The sequence below is a fragment of the Typopeltis vanoorti genome, chromosome 5 (genome assembly GCF_054136105.1).
Source record: "Typopeltis vanoorti isolate ZY-2024b chromosome 5, IOZ_Tvanoo_1.0, whole genome shotgun sequence".
Lineage (NCBI taxonomy): Eukaryota > Metazoa > Arthropoda > Arachnida > Uropygi > Thelyphonidae > Typopeltis > Typopeltis vanoorti.
The window spans coordinates 22,577,261-22,605,062 of NC_143553.1; the positions used below are offsets into that span (position 1 = coordinate 22,577,261).

At 37.3% G+C, this 27,802-nt stretch overlaps 1 protein-coding gene across 2 annotated transcripts in view; it reads left to right on the forward strand.

Moving 5' to 3' along the window:
• Positions 1–27,802, forward strand: part of LOC150106264 (uncharacterized) — a 379,399-nt gene that overhangs the window by 35,666 nt on the left and 315,931 nt on the right. For both annotated transcript variants that reach the window (XM_090393059.1, XM_090393060.1), the window contains exon 2: positions 9,849–9,973. In XM_090393059.1, coding sequence (XP_090249185.1) covers positions 9,849–9,973 — 125 coding nt within the window. The remainder of the gene's footprint in view (positions 1–9,848; positions 9,974–27,802) is intronic.

The window sequence follows — 27,802 nt, forward strand, 5'->3', positions numbered from 1 at the left end:
TTGGCCCAAGTATGTTTCTTGCAGTACTTGTAACAATTTTTTTACCTTGATTCCATGTATTTTCTATATTATCATAGGTTAATCGTCTAAGCTCATTTCCTATTAGTGTTTGATAGTTGTCTTGCATAAATTTCTCTTTCAGTTTTAACAGGTCTATGTTGATAAGAGCTCATGATTTACAGTACTTGAATTTTAGTTTAATTTTTGCTGCAAGCAGTTCATGGTCAGTGTTGAATTCTGGAGTTTTTAAAGTTCTAACATTTTGCACTGATGATTTCCAATTGTGTTTCATCAAAATGTAATCAGTACAGTTCTTTATTGTACCATCTGGTGAGGTCCATATGTATTTGTGAGAGGATCTATGGAAAAAAAAGGATATTACAGATAAATAGATTATTTGCTTTACAAAATTCTAATAATCTTTCTCCTCTTTCATTTCTGTTTTTTTTTTTTCCAAACCTGCCCATCACATTCTCCATGCCTGGGGGTGAACTTCCCAATTTTGGCATTAAAATCTCCCATCACGATTAATATAGCTTTCTTATTAGTCTTGTCTATTAAATCTTGCAACTCATCATAAAAAGTGTCGATTTCTTCATCTTCATGTGACTGGTCTGGGGGGTGTAGATTTGGATTATTGTAAAGTGAACATTTTTCTCTTTACCTTCATTCTTGAGCCATGTGATTCTATGGCCATGACTCCATTGTGTAAACTGTTATTCACTAAAATGGCAACTCCTTCTCTATGTATGTTATCCTCTCTGCCCGAGTAAAATAGTTTACCTGAATTTAGGTTTTCAACTCCTTCTCCTGTTCAGTGGGTTTCAGCCAAGCCCACAATATCCCATTTAATCCTAGCAAGTTCTTTTTCCATCAGATTTGTTTTCCCAGATTTTAGCAGTGTCCTTATATTTAAAGTTAAGAGATAAGAAACTATTGACTGACCACATAACATCCTTCTTGACTGCTCCCTGTGATCTAGAACGCAGTAACGTTTTCTTGACACAGTGGAGATTCCTGATTCATATGTTTTAATGGCAAAATAATGCAGCTGGCTTGCCACTCCTCTGCTGTATCCTTTGGTCCATGGCTCCTTATTCTTTATTCAGAGCAACCTGTTGGGGTTTCCTTCATCTGCCACCTGAGGGACATGCCTGGTAGGAGTCAGGTCTCCCCCAGGATCAATAAAATTAATAAAAATGAATTAAACAAATCCTTTCCAGAATACTAATGTACTATAGGTTTGCATTTTGTGGGCACGAGTCACATTAAGAAGGGGGAAAAACTGCTGTATATTGTAAATTTATTTATTTCTGTATTTTATATTTCTGCTTTGTATTGTAAGCTCTCATCCCACTGACAAGACCTCAATAAAGGTCCAGACAAGTCTGGGTAGTGGCCCTTCCCTTAATGCATAGCATTATACATGTCTGCAAGGAGATATGCTTTGCATTATGGGAGATACTAAGACTAATAGTGATGAAATCTTGATCCACCTTTACCAAGAGTTGCATGAGTCCTGAAGATACTTCTGGTGCAAACTTTGTTTGCTTACACTTGGATGATAAAGGATTAAACTAAATTTATTATAGTCTAACCAAGTGGGAAAAAACTTCCAAGGTGAGAAATATCTTGAGCAGAAAAGGATACCTAGTTTTTTTGGTAATGTGTAATTTGTGTCAGAAAAGGCACAAACATATCACATCTTGATGGAGGGTCTTGGCTGTTGAGTTGAATGTCATCAAAAGTAAGAGGAGTTGAACTAATGGTTTTTTATATTCTCAATGAGGATAAAAAAAAGTTTCGGAAGCATTGGCTAGGTTGTCATCATCCTACTGAAGAGAAAGCTGCCTATCCAGTTACAAAGGGGGAAGGCAGCAATAAGATGGAAGTTTTTTTGAGAAGCTATCAATGCAAGACACTCAGATGCCTAGGATATATAGAGTGCAAATAGTATGTCACGGAACAGTAAAGTTTCTTTACTGTTCCGTGACATATTGTCCAGAGGTGGGTGGTGTCAGCAAAAAGGTCTGCTGTTGATCTCGAATAGTAGAATCTGTACCAGTGGTCACTAATTATATGACATTTCTAAGTTTCAAAGTGATGAAGTTGACTTGACTTTTAGGAAGCACTGAGAGGAGAGCAGTGTGTGACGGTAGACAATTCTCTCTCTCTTTTTTTTTTTTTTTTTTTTTTTAATGGAGTGAATATGAGCTTACTTCCATACTGTGGATGCCAGTTGAATATAATAGTGTAGAGATGTTAAAGGACAGGTATTAGTTAGAGCACATTTCTTAATACAATTTGAGAGGAGGATGAACATTAGAAGAGAAAGGCCACAAGAGTCGCACAGTATGCTGTCACTGATATAATTGTAAGAGAAGAATGACTCCAGAAGGTTATTTTTTCTTAAGATGTTACAATAGTGTTATTTGTTTGAGAGCAAGAGATAGATGTGGGAGCACAGATGAACAAAATTGCATCCACTGACCTTTGCAAGGCTCTTTGTAGGCTGATACTGGGTATTAGTCTCAAGCTTGTGATTTTTTAACTGTCTTACATTTTGCTTGAAAAAACACATCTCAGATTTTGGACAGGAATTTTAAAGGGAGTGAAAAATGAAGGTCTTCATTGCAATGTAGACAATTATTTTTCAAAATCTACCAGAGCAGGTATTTGGGTTCGAGAAAGAAGAAACAGTAGCTTGACTGTGGAAAGAAGTTTTCATGTTATCCCATTCAGTATTGTTGATGCTGAAGGACATGAGATTCAGAATAGCTAATGGAAGGACTAGAGATGAAACTTTTGTATTGAGAGGGTTATTAGAGAGGTTTTAATGTATATAGGAGGATATATATATATATATAGGAGGATGTATATTGAGAGGGCTACACGGTCTGTAGTGTTTTCAGAGAGCTCCCGAAAGCTAAGCATAATTTTGAGTGAAAATTAGAATATAGGTTTAAATCATAACGTCATATTGTCTAATTTTGGTAGCTTGTTATGTCTGTGTGATTTTGGTGTGAATTCCTTTTTATTTAATTTAGTATTTTAACGATACATTTCATAGATTAACACATGGCGCCAACGCGACGTAAGATAATTGCTTCCAAAAATACGACTCCTTTGTTCAAAAACTGTAATGTGAGAGAGTTTATCCAATGTGATGTGTGTGGGATGTTTGCATTTCCCAATGAGGCTGGAGTTTGGAATGAAAGTGATAGTGGTGGGAGAAAGTGTAAACAAAGTGAGGAGTTGAAGTATGTGTCAGGTTGTGAGACAGTTATGGTTGAAGAAAGCCAGAATGTCAGTGAAAATAGTGGCTTGATAGGGAATTGCGATGTATAAGATGGCAATGAGAGCGGTGATCAAAGAAAGAGTGAAAGTAACTATACAGAGAGAGAAAATGGTTAAATGATAAAAAAGATGAGGAATTATTTGTAGGAAGTAAGATTGCTAGGTTGCACTCAGTGATACCAAATGCGCAGCGGCAATTACAGCACCTGCAAAACTCTTTCCAGAGTGTTTCGGCTAACGTAAATAAGTGTTTGAAAGGAAAAATAAGCATAAGAGTGGGAGAGTTTCTGAAATGAAGGAAAGAGTGTTGTATGGTGACTCGTTATTAAGAGGAGTGATAGATGGGAGTTTAACTAAATCGTACTTACCGGGTGCGAAATTTAAGGATGTAAGTGAGAGTATTAGAGCACAAAAACATAGGGTGAAAGAATTGATTGTTGTGGCGGGTACGAATGAATTGAAAGGAGATAAATTTTTTATGAGAGAGGAATTGAAAGTATTGTTAAAGGTAGCGAAAGAAAACAGTGACAGAGTTAGAATGGTGAGTCTGTTGCCACGGATTGACAGAGATGAGTTTAGAAGGAGGGACATTATTCGCAGGTTATGCAGACAGTGTGGTGTGGAATAAGTTTGATGGGTGAAAGGATTTACACAAGATGGATGGCCTGCATTTGAATGGATTTGGTGTGAAGAGACTGGAAAAAGTTTTGCTGAATGAAGCGAAAATGGATGTGTAGAACCAGGGAAACTAGAGCTGCTAAGGAGGGTAGGGAGTGGATATGCAGACATCAGTGAGACAGATGAGTGTAAGAATGTATATAATGTAGCTGAGCCAGTAGTAAGGACAAAAAATCGGAATGGGATAGTTAGAATAATGCATCAAGATAGGGGTGGTACAATGGGATCACTGCATTTAATGTATACTAATGCCAGGAGTATTAGGAACAAGAAGGAAGAATTTTTGGCCTTGATTGGCCCTTCCTGGCCACAGGTTATTGGCATTAGTGAAACATGGCTGACGGAAGATAATATAGTCAGAGGAATAGAATGTGTAGGTTATAGTGTGTTTAGGAGGGAAGAGAATAAAATGGGAGGAGGGGTGTTATTGATGATGAGAGAGGATGTTGGATATTGATGATGAGAGAGGATGAACTGCAGCCAAGGAGAATTGAAGTTGTATTGCAGGATAGTGAAAAGAGCTCATTTGAGGTTATTTGGTATGAGATTGAGACTGGCAGAATAAAATGTACAGTTGGGTGCTGTTATAGACCAGGTGATGGAATAGATGGTGGAGATAGTATGCATAAACAAATTGATGAAATGAGTGGAAGGAGGGTAATTATTTTGGGGGATTTCAACTATGGTAACATTGATTGGATGGAGAGGACACGTGAGGAAGGAAATGGATTTTATTCAATTATTTAGGGATAACTATCTGAGGCAGCATGTAATTGAAAATACTAGGGGTGTGAGAGTGCTTGACCTGGTAATAGCATCTGAGAATTTGACTGTAATGAATATGACCATGTTGCCATCTATTGGTGAGAGTGATATAGCGACACCTTATAGAGTGATATATTCTACACCTTTAGCCACCTGGGAGGTGGCTAAAGGTGTGGAATTTTTGATTAAGACAGGGTGTATGTGGTATTACCGTGCTGGCAAGTATGACAAGATTAGGAGATTGGTTGGATCAGTGCCATGGCATGTACAACTGCAAGGGCTGGATGTCGATAGAGCATGGGAAGTGGTCAAGGAGCATTTACACGAGGTTATGGCTGATTGTATACCTAGGGTCCGAATAGTAAAACAAGTAGGGGTTAAATGGATGAATATCACCATTAAGCTTGAGCTGCAAAAAAAGAAACAACCGTGGAGGGAATTTAAAGAAAGAGGTGACCTGCAGGCACACGAATGGTATAAAGTGCAGGCCAGAAGCGTAACGCGTGTGGTAAAAAAAAGCAAAAGCAGATTATGAAAGGAAACTAGCTCTGCAAACTAAAGAGAATCCCAAACAGTTCTTTCAATATACTGCAAGCAAGAAAAAACTGTACACGGCAAAATGATTTTAAGGAATGATGATGGTAAGGAGGTCACTGAATCAGTTGATATAGTGGAGTTATTGAGCGAGCACTTTGCAAAAGTATATCATCCAGGTGGTGACATTGAAAAAATGAAGGAGCCATTAGTTTATATGGGAATTGTGATGAATGAAGTGGACGCGAATAGTCTATTACAGAACCTTAATGTGAATACATCTGTGGGATTGGATGGTATACCGGCACGGGTCTTGCGTGAAGTGGCTAAAGAACTGTCAGTGCCCTTGACCATTTTGTTTAATCTGAGTCTCGGGTCTGGTTTAGTCCCGAAGGTATGGAAAGAGGGGGGAAAATAGTTCACTGCATAAAGGAGGATCCAAGACTACGGTTGCAAATTACCGACAGATCAGCATATCAGGAGTCGTTGTCAATGTCTTGGAGAAAGTAGCCAAGGGAAAAATACAGGAATGGATTGATGAAAATGAGATACTGTATGGGGGACAGCATGTCTTTGTGAAGGATAGATCATGCCTCAGTGACGTACTCAAGTTTTATAACACTGTGACAGGTGAACTGGATAAGGGTAGTGGGTTTACAGCGATACTGCTGCACCTGGCTAAGATTTGACAGGATACCACATGGAATTCTAATCCATAAACTACAACATATGGGAATGGATATAGGATTGGTGAAATGGATAGGTGGGTGTTTGATGGAGAGATAACAAAGAGTAGTTTATTCAGGAGTAGAGTCCAAAAGACGGCCTGTGACTAGTGGTGTGCTGCAGGGTTCTGTTCTTTGACCACTGCTGTGTAATTTGTTCATTAACGATATAGGGAAGGATCTAAGAGGAACAGTTCATTTGTTCGCTGATGATGCAAAGTTGGGTAGGGCAATAGTGAATGCAGAAGATGTCAGAATCTTGCAGGACGACTTGGATAGATTGGAGTTCTGGGCTAAGGAGAACAGATGTTAATTTAATGTGACAAAATGTAAGGTTATGCATTTTGGGGTGAAAAGATTAGCAGCAGTATACCACATTGGTGGAACTGTACTCCAGTTGATTGAGGCCAGGGACTTGGGAGTGTTGGTGGATAGGGAGATGAAGTTTAGGGGGCACATTGCAAAAGTTGCTAAATCAGCTCATCAACTCACTTGGGTGTTGAAAAATACCTTGACAAGCAGACACAAGCAAGTTATTGTACCTCTGTACCGAGCCTTGATAAGACCTCATCTCAACTACTGTGTCCAGATTTGGTAACCTAAGTTCCTTCTTAATGGGGAGGAGGTGGAGAGGATCCAGAGGCGAGTGACTAAGATGATAGCAGGTCTATGGAATGAACCATATGAGAACAGGTTGAAGATTTGTGGGCTTGAGAAATTAGTTGATAGGCGGAAAAGGGGAGATATGATTGAGACATGCAAATTGTTAAAGGGTTTCTATAGGATTAATTCAGAGGATATTTTTGAGATCAGGACTGGTGGTGAGAGAAGTAGGGGACACCTGTGGATGCTGGGCAAGAGTGTGTTTAGCAGTGGTGTTAGAGCTGGGTTCTTTACTTTTAGAGTAGTAAATGAGTGGAATAAGCTCTGAGAGTCTGTTGTGGGTGCTATGATGGTGAGTGAGTTCAAGGCAAGGTATGATAGATACTGTGAGAATGTCATATAGTTGTGTGGACATGATGTTTAGGGCTTTCCTCGATGAGTCTAAGGACCCCCTGGAGTCGCCTGTAATAATAATATATATATATGTGTGTGTGTGTGTGTGTGTGTAGAAAGATTTTTACCTTGGGTATATACTATGTTAAAGACATCAAGCAATTTTATAAGCTAGGTTTTAATCCTTTTTCCCAAGTAAGCAAACAGACAAGTAAGTCAAGTCCCATTGACGAGACCTCAATAAAGGTTGAAACCAGTCTGTGTAGTGGCCCTTGCCTTTAATGCATAGCATCATACATCTCCACAAGGGGATGTGCTTTACATTAGGGGAAAATACTGAAGGAAAGTGATCTGACCTTACTCCACCTTTACCACGAGCTGCTTTAGACTTGCACTACGTGCAGGTGCATACTTGACTTACTCGTCTGTTTGCTTACTTGGGAAAAAGGATTAAAACCTAGCTTATAAAATTGCTTGGTATCTTTAACACACACACACACACACAACACACATGCACTCATGAGCATTTGAATTAAAGATACTTGCCGTGTTGGCAAAATGGTGCTGTGGCCGCCCCTGCGAATGAAATAGTGGCGTGTGATGGGGATGTTGTCAGACCTTGTACTGACCGTCTGAGTAATAGTCAAGCACAGAATGGGGGAAGACTAGAGATCTCAATGAATTTGATCGCTGCGAGATAGTCGGTGCAGACGTATGGGGCACTTCCTCCGAAGTCGTGCAGGCACTGGGCTTTTCACAGGCCACTGTGTCAAGTGTGTATCGTGAGTACATGGAATCGGGTAAAACCACAGCTGCCAGGGAAAACTGCCATGGTGTACAACGTGTCGATGGTAGGGGGATGCGGTTGGCTAGCTCGGATAGTAACAGCAGATAGACGGGCCACAGTGCCTCAGATCACTCGCCAGTTCAGTCCTGGACAACGACATGTGAGCAGTCACACCATCCAGAACCATCTCCTTGCTATGGGGTACAGAAGCCACCACCTGACTAGGGTACCTCTGCTCACTGCACGTCACGAGCCACAACAATTAGCACGGGTGCAGGAACACTGCCATTGGACCCTCAACTAATGGAAAAAGGTCACCTGGACTGATGAGTCGAGGTACACGTTGGTACATACCGATGGCAGGGTACGAGCACATCGCCAAGCACATGAAGCGATGGATCCCTCGTGCCAGCAGGGTACAGTTCAGGCTGGTGATGGTATGCTCGTATGGGGACTGTTTATGTTGGATGAAATGGGTCTCCTGGTACATCTACCATTGTCCCTCACCGGTGAATGATAGAGTGACCTGCTGTCAGATCATGTGCACCCATTTCTGCTCCTACAGCACCCTGCAGGAGACCTGTACCTACAGGAAGACAATGCACCAGCCCACTGCTCCTGAGTTGTGGCCGAGTGGGTGGATGAACACTCCATGGACATGAGGATGCTTTGCTGGCCGCCGAGGTCCCCTGACCCCAATCCTATTGAACACATCTGGGATGTTGTCAAGAGAGAGATATATGTGTCTTGGACCCTGCTCCAACCAATCTCTGTACATTGTGGGAGGCTGTGCAGCAGTCATGGATCAGTTTGACTCTCCAATGCTTCCAGTGCCTTGTGAAGTCCCATCACTATCTAACCAAACTCCAGTCTCTTTTGGGAAAGCATACATTCCACAGACATTGCACTGTACAAACTCCCTTATGTTAAAATTTTTGAATGAATACGGCAATGATTTGGTCCCCATTGTTTTCCTTCTCATTGGCGCCATATTACTAATTATGCCAATTACTAATTGAAATAACTCAGAAAACACAAAATCACACAGACACGCTAAGATATGAAAAGTAAACAATACTATGTAAGATTCAAGCATATATCTTTTTAGGAGCTCTCTACAAACTAGAGAGCTCCTAAGAGAGCTCTCTCCACTAGAGGACTACACACCATGTAGCCCTCTAGTGGCCAACGACAACGAGTTCTATGATAACTATAGGTTTCTATGATAAATATATGATAACCAACCTTGGATGTTAGTTACCAAGGAAGTTCTTTGTAGGTAGTTAGAATGCAGGAGATCATGCTTCAGGGATTTAAAAAAAATGAGTTAATGGTAATTTTCAGAATTTTGGTGCAGAGACAGCAGATGAATAAATTTAACAAATGTTAAGTCAGATCCCAGTGATGATACCTCAGTAATTGTGAAAACTCAGTAGTCACTATTTCACTATGTGACATTATACATTGCATGAGAAAGAGGTGCATTATGGGAAAGTAAGGCAGCTCAATATGAACTTTCTTGAACTTTCTTTCTGTGAACTTTCTTGACAACAATTCACATAGAAAATAATATATTCTATTGTCATGTTTAATTTTCCTTTCTAGTGTAAAAATTGGAGATAATTATAAAATATGGGGGTGGGGTGGAACTTTTAAGCCAAATTAGGTAAAAAAAAAATCTAGAATCCTCTTTCAAAAAAAAGAGGATTCTAGATTTGGCATTCTCTGACACAAAATATCAAAACACTGTATAGTCTGAACTGACATGTGTCATCCACACCAGTACATTGTGTCTACTCATTTTCCACATCTCTCCTAATGGAATTGCCATTCGAAACAGTCTCTTCATCACCATCTTTAGCTAATAGTCAAAGACAGTAGCTTATGTAGGTTTCTGCATACTCTTTCTCTTTTCTTGCCTTTATACTGGAATCTTGTACTTAGTTTATTTTAAGAATTTATTGCTATTCAGCACTTTGTTGTCAATTGTAATGTGTAACATCATATATATTATATGTGTATTCATTTATTTATTTTACTTAATTGTTATTATTTTTTTTTCCCAGCCATCATATCAGAACCTTCGTCAGCGAATAGAAGGCTATGTGTCAAAGTTTCTTTCTACAGAAAAGTGGCATCCAGACCAGAATAAAAATCAGCTAAGAGATAATCTTCGAAGGCATATCAATGAGTAAGGGAAATTTTTTTTAATGGAAACCTTCAGTATGCTGAAACCTTCTTACTGAAGGTTTCTGCGTCAAGTTGAAAATCTGTGCTAAGTCGAACAGTGCTTTAAATGCGATGAATTTTTGACAAATATATTCCTTTCAAAGGATAATTAAAGCTATAACAGAGTCTGCTTATGATATATTTATATACAAGTCAATATATATGAAAACATATATAATTGTAAGAAAACTGATATAAACAATATTACACATCATTATGAATATGAAATATTAAATGTACAATCCATACTCTTGCAGCTTCTCCCCTTCTTTCATCATAAATCAGTTTATAACATGCAATAGCATCTTGGGTTTTTCTCTTGCATATCTTCAATCAATATCACTAATTTTCCATTTCTTCTATTAATATGCTTATTTTCTTGGAAGTGATCGTAGATTGCTCTGACTGAACTTTTCATGTGCTGCATAATGCGGACTTTATCTTTTATAATTGTTCTAATAGTCGATTCTCATTCATTTGATAAGCATGCAATCTACAAACTTATATTTTTCATGTCGTTTAATGATTTCTACTTTTAGTCTCCATATTTATAATGATCCTCTTCTTATCATTGTGAATACATAAATTTATTCTCATGACTTTTAAACACGTTGATCAGGCATGTTTACAGTTTATATCTTGTTTACAGTAAGTACCTAACAAGTGAACCCCGGTTCACTTGTTAGCAAGACACAACTTGCACAAAGTAGAAACAAACAAAATGGTAATGACATTATCAGCTGCATGCATCAGCTTACTAGGAACCACATGTCCATATGTTTGCCCTTATTAAAAACAATAAGGGCGAACTCTAGAAACAGCTGGAGTCTTTTAAGTAGCACAAACCAGGGCAGCTCGAATGTCAGAAATTATATTCTAACAAGCTCTAGTAATGTTATATTTCATTATAAAATATAAATGGATTCGTAATATCATCAATTTTAATATCTTACCTGTGATAAATCTAATCTTTTCGGTTTTATATTTTAGTCATTTATTATGTTTACCAAGTAGTGGTATTATGTTCACAATGTTTTGGTTGTAATTGGAAGTACTGCGACCACATCTACAAATTCACGTAACTCGAATCCACGTAAGTTGATGACTTACTGTATATAAAAAGAAAGATTAATATCAAATTTGCAATATGTGCTCTGTGCGTGTGTGTGGGGGGGATTCACAGGATATTATGATAGAACTGCATGAAAGATTACATCATTACTAACTTCTATTGACAATTTTTGTGTGAGTTAATCTATTTTCTGTCAAGAATCCAATATTATTGGATCTTATCTTATATTTCCGCCTTCTAAGGCAATTCCTACTATATTAGTCTGCCTGTTCTTTATCTTTCTCTGGGTCTTTTTTGCAAAACATTTTTATTTTATGGATACATTATTATAATGGTGAATTTTTCTAAGGCATTTGATAGGATACCACATGAAAGGCTGTTGCATAAACTGGAGAATATGGGATTGGAATATAAACTCTTGACTTGGATCAGGAGATGGTTTACAGACATCAGAAAGTTGTTTACAGTGGGTGTGAATCTGCCAGATTTAAGGTGACCAGTGGTGTACCTCAGGGTTCAGTCCTTGGGCCATTATTGTTCAGTCTATACATTAATGAAATCAGGCAGGATCTAATATCAGGTGTGCAATTGTTTTCCGATGATGCGAAGATAGGCAGGATAATCAGTAATGCTACTGATATTCAGCAATTACAAAATGATTTGAAAATGCTTGAAATTTAGGCAAACGAAAATGGCTATCAGTTTAATGTTAGTAAGTGTGAAGTTATGCACTTCAGCGTGATTAGAGCTACAGTGGCATATTATATTAGTGGAGTTATGCTACAAGAAACTGAAGAGGCAAGGGATCTTGGCTTATTGGTGGATAGGAATTTGAAGTTCAAAGGTCACATAGCATAGTGGAAAGAGTGCAAAGAAGAGTTACAAAGATTATATTGGGATTATGGGATTTAGATTGAGGACAGTGAGTATGTGGAATGGTAGGGAGAGGACATGTGGGCTTCCATGGAAGTTAAGTTTATTCACAATCAAGAAATGGTTAATAACTAAGTTTACCTCTCACAGAGCAGTGAGTGAGTGGAATAGTTTGCCTTTAAAGGTAGTGTATTCATCTAGTGTGAATGAATTCAAGAGAAGGTATGACATCTTGTTTGGGTGATGTATAGCATCCCTTGATGAGTTCTTTATTCCCAGGAGGCTCTGATAATAATAAATAATAGCAGTGCTACATGGATCCCTGTTATGCAGGTTACAACAAACAGAGATGGATATGACTGTTATGTGTATAGAAGGGAGTGTGGATACTGGACAGATATCAACAAAGTGGTTATGAAGGAGTAGAATCCAGGAGAGAGAGCAGGTCAATGGTGGTGTGCCACACAATTCTGTTCTAGCACCGCTAATGTTTAATTTGTACATAAATGATATAGGAAATAATCTGAAAGGAAATATTTAGTTCTTTGCAGATGATCCAAAATAGTTAGAGTAATAGTTAATCAAGATGTGAAGAGCTTGCAGGATAAATTAAATAGGCTGTCAGTATGGACAAAAGATAATGGGTATCAGAGTAATGTGGAGAAATGTCAAGTGATGCATTTCAGGCAAAAATTGATTACAATCTATATACCACGCTCATGGAACTGTACTCCAGGAAATAGATGAAGCTAGGGATTTAGGAGTGGTAATAAGAGGTGAAGGTTTGAGGGTAGGTGGACAGAGTTCAAGTTTAGAGGGTATGTTGCCTTAAGGTAGTTAATAAGATTACTTGGCTATTGAAGAACATACAAGTAGAGATAAGGAAGTTGTTATTCCTCTTTATAAGCCCTTGATGCATGCACATCTGGATTATACTGTGCTCAGGTCTAATCTCCTGGTTTCTTTGGGATGAAGTGATGGAGAGGATTGAGAGGCGAGTGACCAAGATGGTGATTGGTGTGGTTTGTATCCTATGACGATAAATTGAGGGTGTATGGATTGCATCAGTTGGTTGGTAGGCAAAAAAGAGGGGATATAATAACATTTAAGTCTTAAAGGTTTTAAAGGATTGAAGCAGGGTAAATGTTTCAACACTTGGCTAGTGAATGTAGAACAAGAGGTCATCCCTGGAATTTCAGCTGTCAGCAGAGAGAGCTGAAAAGTGGAAATATACTAAGTTAAATTCTTTAATCTCAGAAAAGATTAAATCATTATACTGTCCTTCTCATAATCGAAGGACAGTATAATGTATCAAGCCTTTGTATATGAGAAGCAAGTGATATGTTCCAAGAAGCAATGTGGAATCTGTAGTAAAATTTCTTTTATTGAAAATACATTTGGAACTGCTTGATTAATGTATTCCTATTGTTCAAGTGATTATTCTTCATGCATACTTAATAAAAATGAAAGATGTGCAAGATTAAGGAAACTAGCTTACTGAAAAAAGACATATGCAAGTATATTAGTTAAGTGAGACCTTTTAACTTTGAATACATTCTAAGGAATTTGAGAGAAGGCAGAATGAATGAGTGAATAAAAACAATAAAAGATATGCTGCAAAGGAAGTTCATATGGTTGAGTGAAATTACAGAACCTTCATCTGAATGCAATATTTTGCTTGTTTTGTAAAGTATTTGATGTAGAGTAATTCTAGAATGTCCATTTAATTATTTGTATGTCTTAAAAAGATATATAAAAAAAGTTTTATACATGTCAGACAAGATATATATAAATATATATATATATATATATATAAACAAGATATGTATAACTGAGAGGAGACCTCCACATAGCCTTTAAAGGAATGCGGAGAACCGACCAGGGCTTCTGACCTAATGTCCAATCCTCACCTTCTCGTGGTGCACCCTGTTGGGTATCTACTTTGATACTGAACGAACGAGGATGGGCTGGCAATTTGGGATTTAGCCGACCAAATTGTATTCTTATTGGTTAAACCAAAATAAAAAATGATGGTACAACATGACAAAATTTCATGCCGGCTGGGGCGTCGCCCGGTTAAACAAGGCCCCCGTTGTTTTCGCCAGGGAACCAGGGCGAACAGCGAAAAGTCAGCTACCGGAACAAATCTGAAAACAAACCCCAACTCAACATCACCAGAGTTAAAGATCGGTACTATCAACGTAAGAAGCCTGAATGGCAAAGAAATGGAGCTAGCTGAGGAATTAGATAAGTACCAGATCGACATAATAGGGGTGACTGAAACAAAAAAAGACCAAAACTGGTGAGATCTTTCTGAGCAATAAATACAAAATGTTATATTCAGGCAATGACAATCAAGGAAAAGAAGGAGTAGCCATAGTATTCAACACAAAATACGAGGCTAATCTTCTTGAATGGCAGCCAGTCTCAAGTAGAGTAATGTGGACAAATATGAGAATGGGGAACTGGATAATGAGACTTATTTGTGCCTATGGTCCCACAGAAGGTTCTACTAAGGTAGAAGTGGAGGAATTTTTTGAGGCTTTAGAAAAAGCAACTGACACAATGAAAAAGGAAAAGTTGGTCCTTGTTGGGGATCTAAATAGTAGAGTAGGAAATGATTGTGAGACATACAAAAATATTTTGGGAAAATTTGGAGAAAAGAGCAAAGCTAATAATAATGGCAAATATCTGTTGGATTTCTGCTCAGGACATGGACTGGTTATTACTAACACCATGTTCCAACATAAAAATGTGCACAAATTCACATGGAGAGAAGAGGCAAGGAATAAGAAAAGTCTCATTGACTATGTTATTGTTGATAGTGATGTTTTCTCCCTGGTGCAGGACACCAGAGTGTACAGAGGATTTGAAATTGGAAGCAATCACTATTTAGTCTTGAGCAGGATAAAATTGAATTTCATATTGAAAAGAATAACATGTAAGAAAGTTTTAAAGCGAATAAAAGTTGAGCAGCTCTCAGATGTAAACTGTAGACTAAAATACAGAAATATTATTGAAAAGAAAATGAAAGAGTTTGAGAACAGGAATCAAACCTTGGAGATTCATTGGCAAACTCTGAAGGAAACATTGATTGATTCTGCCAGAGAGGCATGTGGTGAGGTTGTGTGCAAGGATAAAAAAATCAGAACTTCCTGGTGGACACAGGAAGTTAAAGAGGCAGTGAAGGAAAAGAAGAAAGCATATCAAAAGTTCCTGGCAAATAAGTCAGCATTTACTCTTACAGAATACAGAGACAAATGTAAGAAAGCTAAACAGTGTGTAAAACTAGCTAAACAAAAGTCATGGGAGGACTTTGGCAAGAATATAGAAAATAAATATCAAGAAGGTGGCAAAATATTTTGGAGGTTGCTGAAGAAGCTTAGGAATGGAGGAAAGAGTGCTGTAAAAGGAATTAGAGATGATAAAGGTGAAATGAAAACAGGAGAAAAAGATATCCTTGAAGTATGGAGTAATTACTTTGAAAAACTGCTAAATGAAACAAGCAGTGATGACAGCACAGTGATAAAAAACACTGACCAGGCATGCAGTCAGGAATACATATTCATACTTGAAGTAGAAAAAAGCCATCAAAGGCTTGAAATGTGGAAAGGCTGCAGGAGTAGATGATATTCGACCAGAAATGCTGAAGTATGGTGGTATAAGAGTCTTACAGTGGCTGCACTGCATAATTCAGAAAGCCTGGACAGAGGGACGAATTCCTGATGATTGGAGTAGAGCTCTCATAGTACCCATATATAAAAAGGGAAATGAAACTGAATCTGAGAATTACAGAGGTATTTCCCTACTGAGTGTTCCTGGCAAGATCTATGCAAGTATACTTGAGAAACGGTTGAGAAGAATTGTGGAAGAAAAGCTTGGTGAAGAACAAGCTGGATTCAGGCCAAATAGGGGCTGTCAGGATCAGATCTTCTCTTTACGACAAATAGTCGAGAAAGCATGGGAATATAACAAAGATCTGTATTTAAGTTTTGTCGATTTGGAAAAGGCATATGACAAGGTGCCAAGAGAGAAGCTATTCAATACGCTGCAGTTATATGGTGTCAATGGGGCATTATATCAAGCAATACTTAGTCTTTATTTGAGTTGTGAGTCAGCAGTTAGAATTGAAGGAAGTACAGGAAGATGGTTTAATGTTAAATCTGGTGTGAGACAAGGATGTACATTAACCCCTCTGTTATTCATTATCTATATGGATCACATTATGAAGGAATGTGGTATTAAACCTGATATCAAAATTGGAGATGTTAATGTCAGCTCTTTGCTTTATGCAGATGATGTTATACTTCTAAATAAATCCGCTACAAGTCTGCAAGATTCTCTGACTAAATTGAATAGCTGTTGTAATAGATATGGTATGAAGGTCAGCAATAAAAAGACAAAGACAATGAAAATAGGCAGAATCATTGAAAATGTCAACTGTGTTGTGAATGGAGAACCTGTGGAACAAGTAAAACATTTCAGCTACTTAGGCACAATTTTTACTGAAGATGGTAAACTAAATATAGAAATATACAACAGAATCAGCAAAGCTGGTATCGTGGGAAGTCATTTGAATAAATTCATATGGAATAAGAAAGAAATTAGTCGGAACACTAAATTAGCTGTATACAAGACTGTGTTCAAACCAATTTTAACTTATGGATCTAAGAGCTGGGTCAGAAGTAAAACACTTGACCAAAGACTAGAGACCGCAGATATGAGAGTCCTGAGAAAGATTAGAGGCGTGAACAGATGGCATCAATGGCAATATCATATTAAAAATGAGGATATTAGGAAAGAACTTGACATTGTCAGCATCCAGGAATGCGTTAGCAGAGCTAATCTCAGATGGTATGGTCACTTAAATAGAATGGGAGAGGAAAGATTAGCAAAACAAGTGTTCTCTGCCAGGTTAGCAGGAAAACGACCCAGAGGAAGACCAAGATATAGGTGGATTGATACGGTACAAAGTGCCTTAGACGATAGAAATATAAGATCTGATAATGTTGGAGTCTTGACAAGTAACAGACTGATTTGGAGGAAAATTGTAGAAAGGAAGTTAGTTATGATGTAATTTTTTCATGTAGTACTGTCATATCCTGTACACCCCTTGAGGGTACATGGCAGGAATTTGATGATGATATGAAAAGTAATGTCAGATCTCCTTAGAGAGAATTATATTTGCTTTATAGAGACAATAATTTATTTTCTGTCCAACTTCTGAAACAGCGATCCTTCAAAGATTCGCTCCTTAGGTCAACTGATCCCTGAAATTGCAATTTCCTGTAGTACATTAGTGCTCCTGTGCAGTCAGCTGAATTTAAACACATTTTTGTTTTTTTCTCTTAACACTAGGTATCACAGCCACTAGGTATAGTACTTTAGTATCATGAGTGGATTAGGTTTTTTTTCTCTATTTTTTTATTAACTGGATAATTTTTTATTTATTTTCATAGCCTTGAAAACCTTGCTCTAAAGACCAAATACGGAACTTTTTCAGGCCACTTCAGGTCTCAAAGTAAACACATTAATTGTAATGTGTTTACTTTGTTTGTTAGCTTTGTTTGTGGATTTGCATGTATTCCAAATAGGTTTTATTGTTTGTAAATTTATATGACACACACACACACACACACACACACACACACATGCATATAGACCTTGCTGGTTCATTAATATGGAAGAGTTTATCAGGCAGGAAACATTATGTTATTAATTAAAATAATTGTTACCTGGTTTTCTGCTGTTTAGAGAAGATATTTATTAATTGCCATTTGCTGTGAGATTATCTCTATTATTACAATACTACAAAATACTGGATCCAAGGCCTTCTAAAAGAAACTACATTTTAAAGATTTTCTTATCCAAAAATATTAAAATCATCCATTCTCTGACTCATTCTATTACTGGATTGAACATATACTTAATCACGTCTACCAGATGAAACACCTTGTTTTCACAACAACAAAAATGTTCATAGTTAGTTTCTTTGTTAGGTCTTTATCGAAAATGTAAACATTTCTTCTACTTTTCCATAGGATCCTTTCTTATGTCGTATACCCTTATGTAGTATACAGTATTATTCCTCACTGAAGTATAAATACTCTTACCTCTTGCATTTCGGTTTGACGCACAATTTATTGATTTTTGTACCGGAGAAAAACAAAGTTTCTTCTACTATTTCAAAAACAACATATCTAAGTTGAGCTAATTCCGTTGCCCTTTCCAGTATAAATAACAAATATATCTGTTGTCCTTAAAGACACTGGATATATCGACAGATGAAAATTTCCAATCAGTGCTTCCTCGAACATTCCTTCATCATCTTCATCATCTTTCTTATACCCTCTTTTACCTTGCGGTGTCGCGGGTCCATTGATCATCGGACCTCACTCCGTTTACAGGATAAGGTGGTCAGCCTTATGCCCCGGTGTATCCTATGGCCTGTAGTATTGAGTTCTCAAGGCCAGTTTGCCTACTTTGCGGGATGAAAAACCCCAGAATAAACTGGAGAAAAAACCCTGCTGTCCACGCCCAAGACTGGCTAACTTGGCTATGGCTGAGGAAGATCCTTCAATCTCCTCACGTCACCGACGGGAATCAAACCTAGGACACGCCTTCCCCAGGCATATGGTTGCGAAGCGCATAGCCACTAGGCTAACCGTGCGGACATTAGATTCTAAAATTTAGAACATCGACTGAAATATCTTCTTTTATTTATTAATTACTTGTTGACAGTCTCAACTCCTCCATATTATAGACTCGTAGTTCTACTATTCCTTTTCGGAATCTACTATTAATATTCTTCTGACTGTCACATAAAACTAGATAAACTTCATAAGAACAAAATTCCTCCCATCTGCATTCTTAAACTTCCATTAGCTCTTCTGTTTTTCTCCTTACTTCAATACCAAATGCTCTCTCTTTCAGCTGTCAATCATGCATCAAACTCCTTGGCGAGCATGCCCACTCCATGAAAGTGGCAAGCAAGAAGTTAGGTATAATGGCTGACATGTTGTCTCCATTAGCGTAATGAGAATGTCTTTATAAAACACGGTACTTAATAATTTTAAACTACAATAAAATTTCTGAAAGTAACACAACTGTCCAAATCCAATAAGTACATAAATTTTTTAAATGCTTTACATTTCATTTTGACAAAATAACATCAATAACCACCGGCCTGCTTGTCCGATGGCCTGGTTGAATATGGAAGTTTGTGATTGTCTGTGAAAATACTAGTAGTGATTGTGGTGGTGGACAGTAGATGGCGTTGATGTAGATAATGCGGTTCTTTGTAGTTGGTGGACTGTGTGGTGAGACTGAGAGTGGTAGAGTAGGTGCCCTCCCTCGATGAGTCTTTTGACTCCCTGGAGGTGTTATGTAATAATAATAATAATGGGCACATCGCAAATGCTGACAATATGTGTTTTGAAACCAAAACTAATAACATACCATCAACAATTTGTAAAAATATTCATAATGTTAAATTCTGATTATTTTTACACTGCCTTATAAACTATTTCAGTGTGTATATATAAGTAGAGGTGATAGAGTACACTTTTAATGTATTTCTCTGATATGTCTTTCTATTCTGATACTTGTTCTAATTTGAATGCTATTTATTTCTGGCATATTTCTTGCATTGATTATGAGAGTTGGTATATTTAAATAAACTAATATTTTAAACAGTTTTTGTCTTAATTTTTTTGTCTCTTGTCAGTTATTAATTCTTAAAGTAATGATTAAGTCTGAGCATCTATTTCTGTTATAAGTTTGCCTTTTTGGAATCCATTTTTTTCCCCTAGTTTGCTCTCTATAGTATTGCTTCACTTTTCTCTATTGCAGTCATCTTTTTTTATAAAATGATAACTGGTACCTTTTTTTGAAGTTTTGAGTTTTTCTAGTAATCCAAACTGTATTAACGAATTGTCTTTCTTTAGGTTAAGTCATAAACTGTATGTATTTTATGTCATTCTTAGTTTATATACAAAAATCACTTGCCTTTTCATGATTAATCTATCCCATGAAAATGCTTTGCTAAGTGAGAATGTGTTAATCGAATATAATCAGCAAAAAAATAAAAAATGTAACTCATCCATTGACTTTCAAAATTTTTTCTGAATATTTTAAAATACATTTCTTCTTGCAGTTTTTACTTCTAATATAACTGTAAAGGACAATAACATGTTTGAAACAATTGAAAGTTTATTAAACGTTGTATAATGTGCATTCATAATTATACATACAAGTATACTATATTTAATAGGTGCCTGCATATCTTAGTTGGTATAGAAAAGGTCTTTCATTGAAAAGACTTGCATTTGAATTGAGTCTGTGTCATGAGGAACCTTTTGAGTTCTTTTATGTTAGTTATGGAGGCGGAGGGTTTTTATTCTTGGAAGCTCAGGGTTTTCTTTCCTCAAAACAGGCAAACTGGCCCTTTAAACACACAGATTTACAGGCATAAATACTTGCCTCTTAGGAGAGGCAGCAGAGGAGTGACATGCCAGCTGCATTAATTCTGCATGATCCCTAATCAGCAGATCCCCTATCCTAAGGTATGGATTAGTTGAAGATGTTCACTGACCTGGTTGGCTGAGTGGTTAGCATAACTGCTCTCTAACCAGTATGGTCTGGGTTTCAAACCAGGATGCTTGAAAAGTTCCATGTTTGGTCTCTAAGAGCAGGATTTCCCCACCACGTAAAAAATAAATTAAAAATACAAATATGTATAATTAATAAAAAAAACAAAAAAAAATCTTAGCCCATCCGCAATACAAAATGTACTTATAAGTATTTAAATAACCTTTTGTGGATGGGAGCAACACATTTAAAAGAAAATTTTGAGAAATACTTGAACAAGGTAGCTTGTACTACTTTTTCTTTTTCTGTATGTAAATCTTAGGGTAACATCTTATAGCTGTTACCCTAAGTTTCTTGATATTCCAGCTGCTTGCATACTGTCATCAGGCTTAGGGTCAGTATTCCTAACTTTTTTTGTTTTAAAGTTTCAACAGCTTGAACCAATGATTCAAATTGTTTTAAAGTTATGTCCTTCATTAGTACATGTTTTTCTGTATCACAGTCACCTTGTTCTTCATATGTACATTGTTCACTGATATTAATTAGGCCATTATAACTCAGCTCTTCTGAGTTAGGCCTATTTCTTCTACAACAGAATCCATCTGTTGGGTAAAGCATACAAAATCATTTACACAATGTGGCAGAAGATTTTTTCCTTACAGCTGTTATGTTACTTGATGTCACTTGGTGCCATGCTTTGTGATTATTTTTAGTAGCATTTTTTAGATTATAATTTTTCCAGAACTCCACCTTGCATGTAGTTGCTTGCATTGGCTGTTCAGAAATGCTGTTCATGTAATAATCCTTAAAAGTTGCAATTGTTTCATAATCCTTATTGCTTTTCCCTCATGTGCTCTTTTTTGATAACACTCTTTTTTTTATACTGTATTTTGCTTTCTGTTGTCCTAGAATTTTGATAAGTCTTTTTTTGAAAAATCACGTAGATTGTATTTTGGTGAAAAATTTTTATATTAGGTTGGTCGATTGGTACAGCCTCTGCTTCTAATGGCTCATGCAAAAAGTTAAGCAAGTTTGAGCACTTAAGAGATAGTTGGAAGGGGATCAATCATTTGATGCTGTTGGCACACTCTCCCTCGATGAGTCTTTGGACTCCCTGGAGGTGTCACATAATAATAATAATAATAATAATAATAGATATTGCTTTTTTTATATTGGTAAATTTATTAATTTTATATCATATGATTTTAGCAGCACCTGTCATTTTTTAGACTTCTTAAAAAACAACTTGTTTTTTAGACTTCTTTAGACTTCTTTCATGGCATTGCAGTCAGTACTGGGGATACCTGAGGGTTTAGCAGGTTCAATAAAAGCATTGGAGGTTGGGGAAGGAAGCGTTAAAGTTTTAAAGGGGGGGGGTCTCTTCAATGCTTATTAGCTGGAAGTGGGGACAGAAATTTTAGTTAAGCTCCTAAAATGCTATCCACAATCCAGCAGTTGTGTAAGAGATTTATGCCAGGCCTATAGCTCTTGTTGATTTCTAATTTGCATGTATGTGTATATGTATTCATCTTGTAATATCTCAATATTCCATAAAATATTTTCTTAATGTCTATTGGTATAAACTTAGAGTTTTATAGGAACCTTCCAGCCTTCCATTAAACCTATCCAGAAAACTTTTTAAAGTCTGAACAGCAGCATTGTTGCTCTGTGTATTGATGAATTTAATTCTTGAACGGTATTAATGATTACATTTTTTTTAATTTAAATTTTTATTTTTTTGGGGGGGAGATGGAGAATGAAATGAAAGGATTATTTTCTGTTTATTTTTTTTTCTCTCAATCTTCAATTTTTGCAGAAAGAAACATTTTATTTATTGTGTCTCAGAACATTTTGCAACATCACATCAGCCAATCTACAACTTTGTGTTATGTAGCATCTTACTGTTAAGTAATATATTGAAGTAACTCAGCACTAATAAATGATGCATTTATTTTTTCTAAAAGATTGAATGTGCGTCACATGAATTTGATAATCAAAATAACTGAACATAGGACTGAATTGATAACAGTGGCATTTTTAGGAAATTTTTACTGTGGTTTTCACTCAGTGTTTTAAGAACCAGCAAAAATGGCAGACATATTAGAGTTTGACCTTGCATTGTTTTATACAAGAAGTGTCCTGATGGTGGAAGTTTTTGCCAGATTTGTCATTTTTTTCTTAAGTTGTGAGGGGAAAAAAATCTGAATGGGAACACAGGAAAGATATGTTTGCTCCTATTACTTTGTTTGTAGAATGTCTTCTATGAGATCTCTGTAATTGCTGCTTTTAACAGACCATAAAGAAATGTGCAGTAGCAGTTTTTTGAAAGCTTTAGTCTTTTTTCACATTTAAGAAGTTTTTGGAAGGACTTTCATGTGTGCTTGCAATCATATTCTTTAAATAGAAGAAACTTTGTTCTTATTTAACATCTTAATGATATTTTTCATCAAACAAAATTTAATTTGGAGCAGTGAACTGGCCATTTTATAACCTTTACAAGGGCAGTCTTTATGCAAAACCTGTCCACCCTAGAGCAAATTGCAATGATAAATGTTCCCTTTTACCTTCCAGTTAAAATCACCACTAGTGGTGAGTTTCCACTTGGCATCTTGAGCAACTCATGCTTTCTTGGTCACAAGAGTGAATGCTTATTTTGAAGTATGCATGCATGCACGCACACAGAGCAAAATCAGTGCTGTTCACACACTTATGTAGCGATCATGCAACTGCATCTTCAGATGAAACTTGCACAGTGTGCCTTTTGAACAACAAAGAAACAGCTACAGTTGAAGTATATGTCAGGTTGTGAGACAGTTATGGTTGAAGAAAGCCAGAATGTGAGTGAAAATAGTGTCTTGATAGGGAATTGCGATGTATAAGATGGCAGTGAGAGCGGTGATCAAAAAAAAAGTGAAAGCAACTATACAGAGAGAGAAAATGGTTTAAATGATAAAAAAATGAGGAATTATTTGTAGGAAGGGAAATCGCTAGGTTGTGCGCAGTGATACAAATTGCGCAGCAGAAATTAGAGCACCTGCAAAACTCTTTCCAGAGTGATTCGGCTAACGTAAATAAACAAGTGTTTGAAAGGAAAAATAAGCGTAAGAGTGGGAGAGTTTCTGGAATGAAGGAAAGAGGAGTGATAGATGGGAGTTTAACTAAATCGTACTTACTGGGTGCGAAATTTAAGGATGTAAGAGAGAGTATTAGAGCTCAAAAACAGAGGGTGAAAGAATTGATAGTTGTGGTGGGTACGAATGAATTGAAAGGAGATAAAGTTTTTATGAGAGAGGACTTGAAAGTATTGTTAAAGGTAGCGAAAGAAAAGAGTGACAGAGTTAGAATGGTGAGTCTGTTGCTGCGGTATGACAGAGAGGAGGTTAGAAGGAGGGCCATAATCGCAAATGACATTATTCGCAGGTTATGGTGTGGTGTGAAATTCGTGAACGTGTGGAATGAGTTTGATGGGCGAAGGGATTTATACAAGATGGATCCTGCATTTGAATGGATTTGGTGTGCGGAGACTGGAAAAAGTGTTGAATGAAGTGAAAATGGATGTGCAGAACCAGGGAAACGAGAATTACCAAGGGGGAGGGAGAGTGGATATGTGGACATCGGTGAGACAGTTGAGTGTAAGAATGTAGATAATGTACCCAAGCCAGTACTAAGGACAAAAAATCCAAATGGGATAGTTAGAATAACGCATCAAGATAGGGGTGGGACAAAGGGATCACTACATTTCATGTATTCTAATGCCAGGAGTATTAGGAACAAGAAGGAAGAATTTTTGGTCTTGATTAGCTCTTCCTGGCCACAGGTTATTGGCATTAGTCAAAAATGGCTGACAGAAGATAATATAGTTAGTGGGATAGAATGTGTAGGTTATAGTGTGTTTAGGAGGGACAGAGAGAATAAAATGAGAGGGGGGGGTGTTATTGATGATAGCTGATGAACTGCAGCCAAGGAGAATTTAAGTTGTATTGCAGGATAATGAAAGGAGCTCATTTGAGGCTATTTGGTGTGAGATTGAGACTGGCAGAATAAAATATACAATTGGATGCTGCTATAGACCAGGTGATGAAATAGATGGTGGAGATAGTATGCATAAACAAATTGATGAAATGAGTGGAAGGAGGGTAATTATTGTTGGGGATTTCAACTATGGTAACATTGATTGGAAGGAGGAGAGGACACATATGAGGAAGGAAATGAATTTTATTCAATTATTAAAGGATAACTATCTGAGACAGCATGTAATTGAAAATACTAGGGGTGTGAGAGTGCTTGACCTGGTAATAGCATCTGAGAATTTGACTGTAATGAATATGACCATGTTGCCACCTATTGGTGAGAGTGATCATAAGGTCTTGACCTGGAACGTGGCTAAAGGTGTGGAATTTTCGATTGAGACAGGGTGTATGTGGAATTACCGTGCTGGCAATTATGTCAAGCTTAGGAGATTGCTTGGATCTGTGCCATAGCATGTATAAGTGCAAGGGCTGGATGTCGATAGAGCATGGGAAGTGGTCAAGGAGCATTTACAGGAGGTTATGGCTGATTGTATACCTAGAGTCTGAATAGTAAAACAAGTAGGTGGTGGTAAATGGATGAATATCACCATTAAGCTTGAGCTAAAAAAAAGACACAACTGTGGAGGGAATTTAAAGAAAGAAGTGATCTGCAGGCACACGAATGGTATAAAGTGCAGGCCACAGGGGTAACGAGTGTAGTAAAAAAAAACAAAAGCAGATTATGAAAGGAAACTAGCTATGCAAGCTAAAGAGAATCCCAAACAGTTCTTTCAATATGCTGCAAGCAAGAAAAAAACTGTACATGGCAAAATGATTTTAAGGAATGACGATGGTAAGGAGGTCACTGAATCAGTCGATATAGTGGAGTTACTGAGCGAGCACTTTGCAAAAGTATATCATCCAGGTGGTGACATTGAAAAAATGAAGGAACCATTAGTTTATACGGAAATTATGATAAATGAAATGGAGGTGAATAGTCTATTACAGAACCTTAATGTGAATACATCTATGGGATTGGATGGTATACCGGCACGGGTCTTGTGTGAAGCAGTTAAAGAATTATCAGTGCCATTGACCATGTTGTTTAATCTGAGTCTCTGGTCTGGTTTAGTCCCAAAGGTGTGGAAAGAGGGGAAAATAGTTCCACTGCATAAAGTTGGATCCAAGACTACGGTTGCAAATTACCGACCGATCAGCATATCAGGAGTCGTTGTCAAGGTCCTGGAGAAAGTAGTCAAGGTAAAAATACAGGAATGGATTGAAAATGAGATACTGTATAGGGGGACAGCATGGCTTTGTGAAGGATAGATCATGCCTCAGTAACGTACTCAAGTTTTATAACACTGTGACAGCTGAACTGGATAAGAGTAGTGGGTTTACAGCGATTCTGCTGGACTTGGCAAAGGCATTTAACAGGATACCACATGGAATTCTAATCCGTAAACTACAGCATATGGGAATGGATATAGGGTTGGTGAGATGGATAGGTGGGTGGTTGATGGAGAGATATCATAGAGTATTCAGGAGTAGAGTCCACAAGACGGCCTGTGACTAGTGGTGTGCCCCTGGGTTCTGTTCTTTGACCACTGCTGTTTAATTTGTTCATTAACGATATAGGGAAGGATCTAAAAGGAACAGTTCATTTGTTTGCTGTTGATGCAAAGTTGGGTAGGGCAATAGTGAATGCAAAAGATGTCAAAATCTTGCAGGACGACTTGGATAGATTGGAGTTCTGGGCTAAGGAGAATGAATGTCAATTTAATGTGACAAAATGTAAGGTTATGCATTTTGGGAGTGAAAAGATTAGCAGCAGTATACCAAATTTGTGGAACTGTACTCCATGAGATTGATGAGGCTAGGGACTTGGGAGTGTTGGTGGATAGGGAGATGAATTTTAGGGGACACATTGCAAAAGTAGCTAAGTCAGCTCATCAACTCACTTGGTTGTTGAATAATACCTTGATGAGCAGAGACAAGCAAGTTATTGTACCTCTGTACCGTGCCTTGATAAGACCTCATCTCGACTATTATGCTCAAATTGTTCCTTCTTGATGGAGAGGAGGTGGAGAGGATCCAGAGGCGAGTGACTAAGATGATAGCAGGTCTATGGAATGAACCATATGAGAACAGGTTGAAGATTTGTGGGTTGCAGAAATTAATTGAAAGATGGAAAAGGGGAGATATGATCGAGACATTCAAATTGCTAAAGGATTTCTATAGGATTAATTCAGAGGATATTTTTGCGATCAGGACTGGTGGTGGGAGAACTAGGGGACACCTATGGAAGCTGGGCAAGAGTGTGGTTAGCAGGGGTGTTAGAGCTTATTTATTTTAGAGTAGTAAAAAAAGCTGCCAGAGTCTGTTGTGGATGCTATAACGGTGAGTGAGTTCAAGGCAAGGTATGATAGATACTATGAGAATGTCGTATAGTTGTGTGGACATGATGTTTAGGGCCTCCCTCGATGAGTCTAAGGACTCCCTAGAGTTGCCCGTAATAATAATTACATGTAGAAGGGATTGTAGAATCAGAGGTGTATCAAGTTTTGTTTGGGTTAGATGTTAATAAGGCTTTAGGAATGGATGACATATCACCCCGTATTTTTAAATAATGTGCATAAGTGTTAGTGATGCCCTTGTCCTAATTATTTAATGAAAGTTTCAGTGGCGAAGGTTCCTAAGAAGTAGAAAGAAGGCAAAGTAATACCTCTCCACAAGCATGGTTTGAGAACAGAAGTTTCCAGTTATAGACCGGTGTGTATATCTGCAGTTGTGATCAGAATGTTGGGAAAATTGGTAAGAAATAGAATATAGGATTGGGTTGATCAACATAAGATTCTCTATGATGGTCAGCATAGGTTTGTGAAGGACAGGTCTTGTTTTAGCATTCTGCTTATGTTTTATGATAAGGTGATGAATGTGTTGGATAAGAAACAATCATATACAGTGATATTCTTGGATTTTGCAAAAGCATTTGATAGATTACTATGATAAATTGGTGTACAAGCTACAGAGAATAGATAGTATATTGGTTAGATGGATCAGAGATTGGCCTTCTAAACGATACCAACAAGTTGTGCATGGTAGAGCCATGTCTTCGAAAAGGAAGGTGACCAGTGGCACCTCAGTGTTCTATTCTTGGGTCCTTATTGTTCAACTGATTTGTTAATGATATTTCATATGGATTGACTGGAGGTCTTCAAATGTTTGCTGATAATGCAAAATTCAG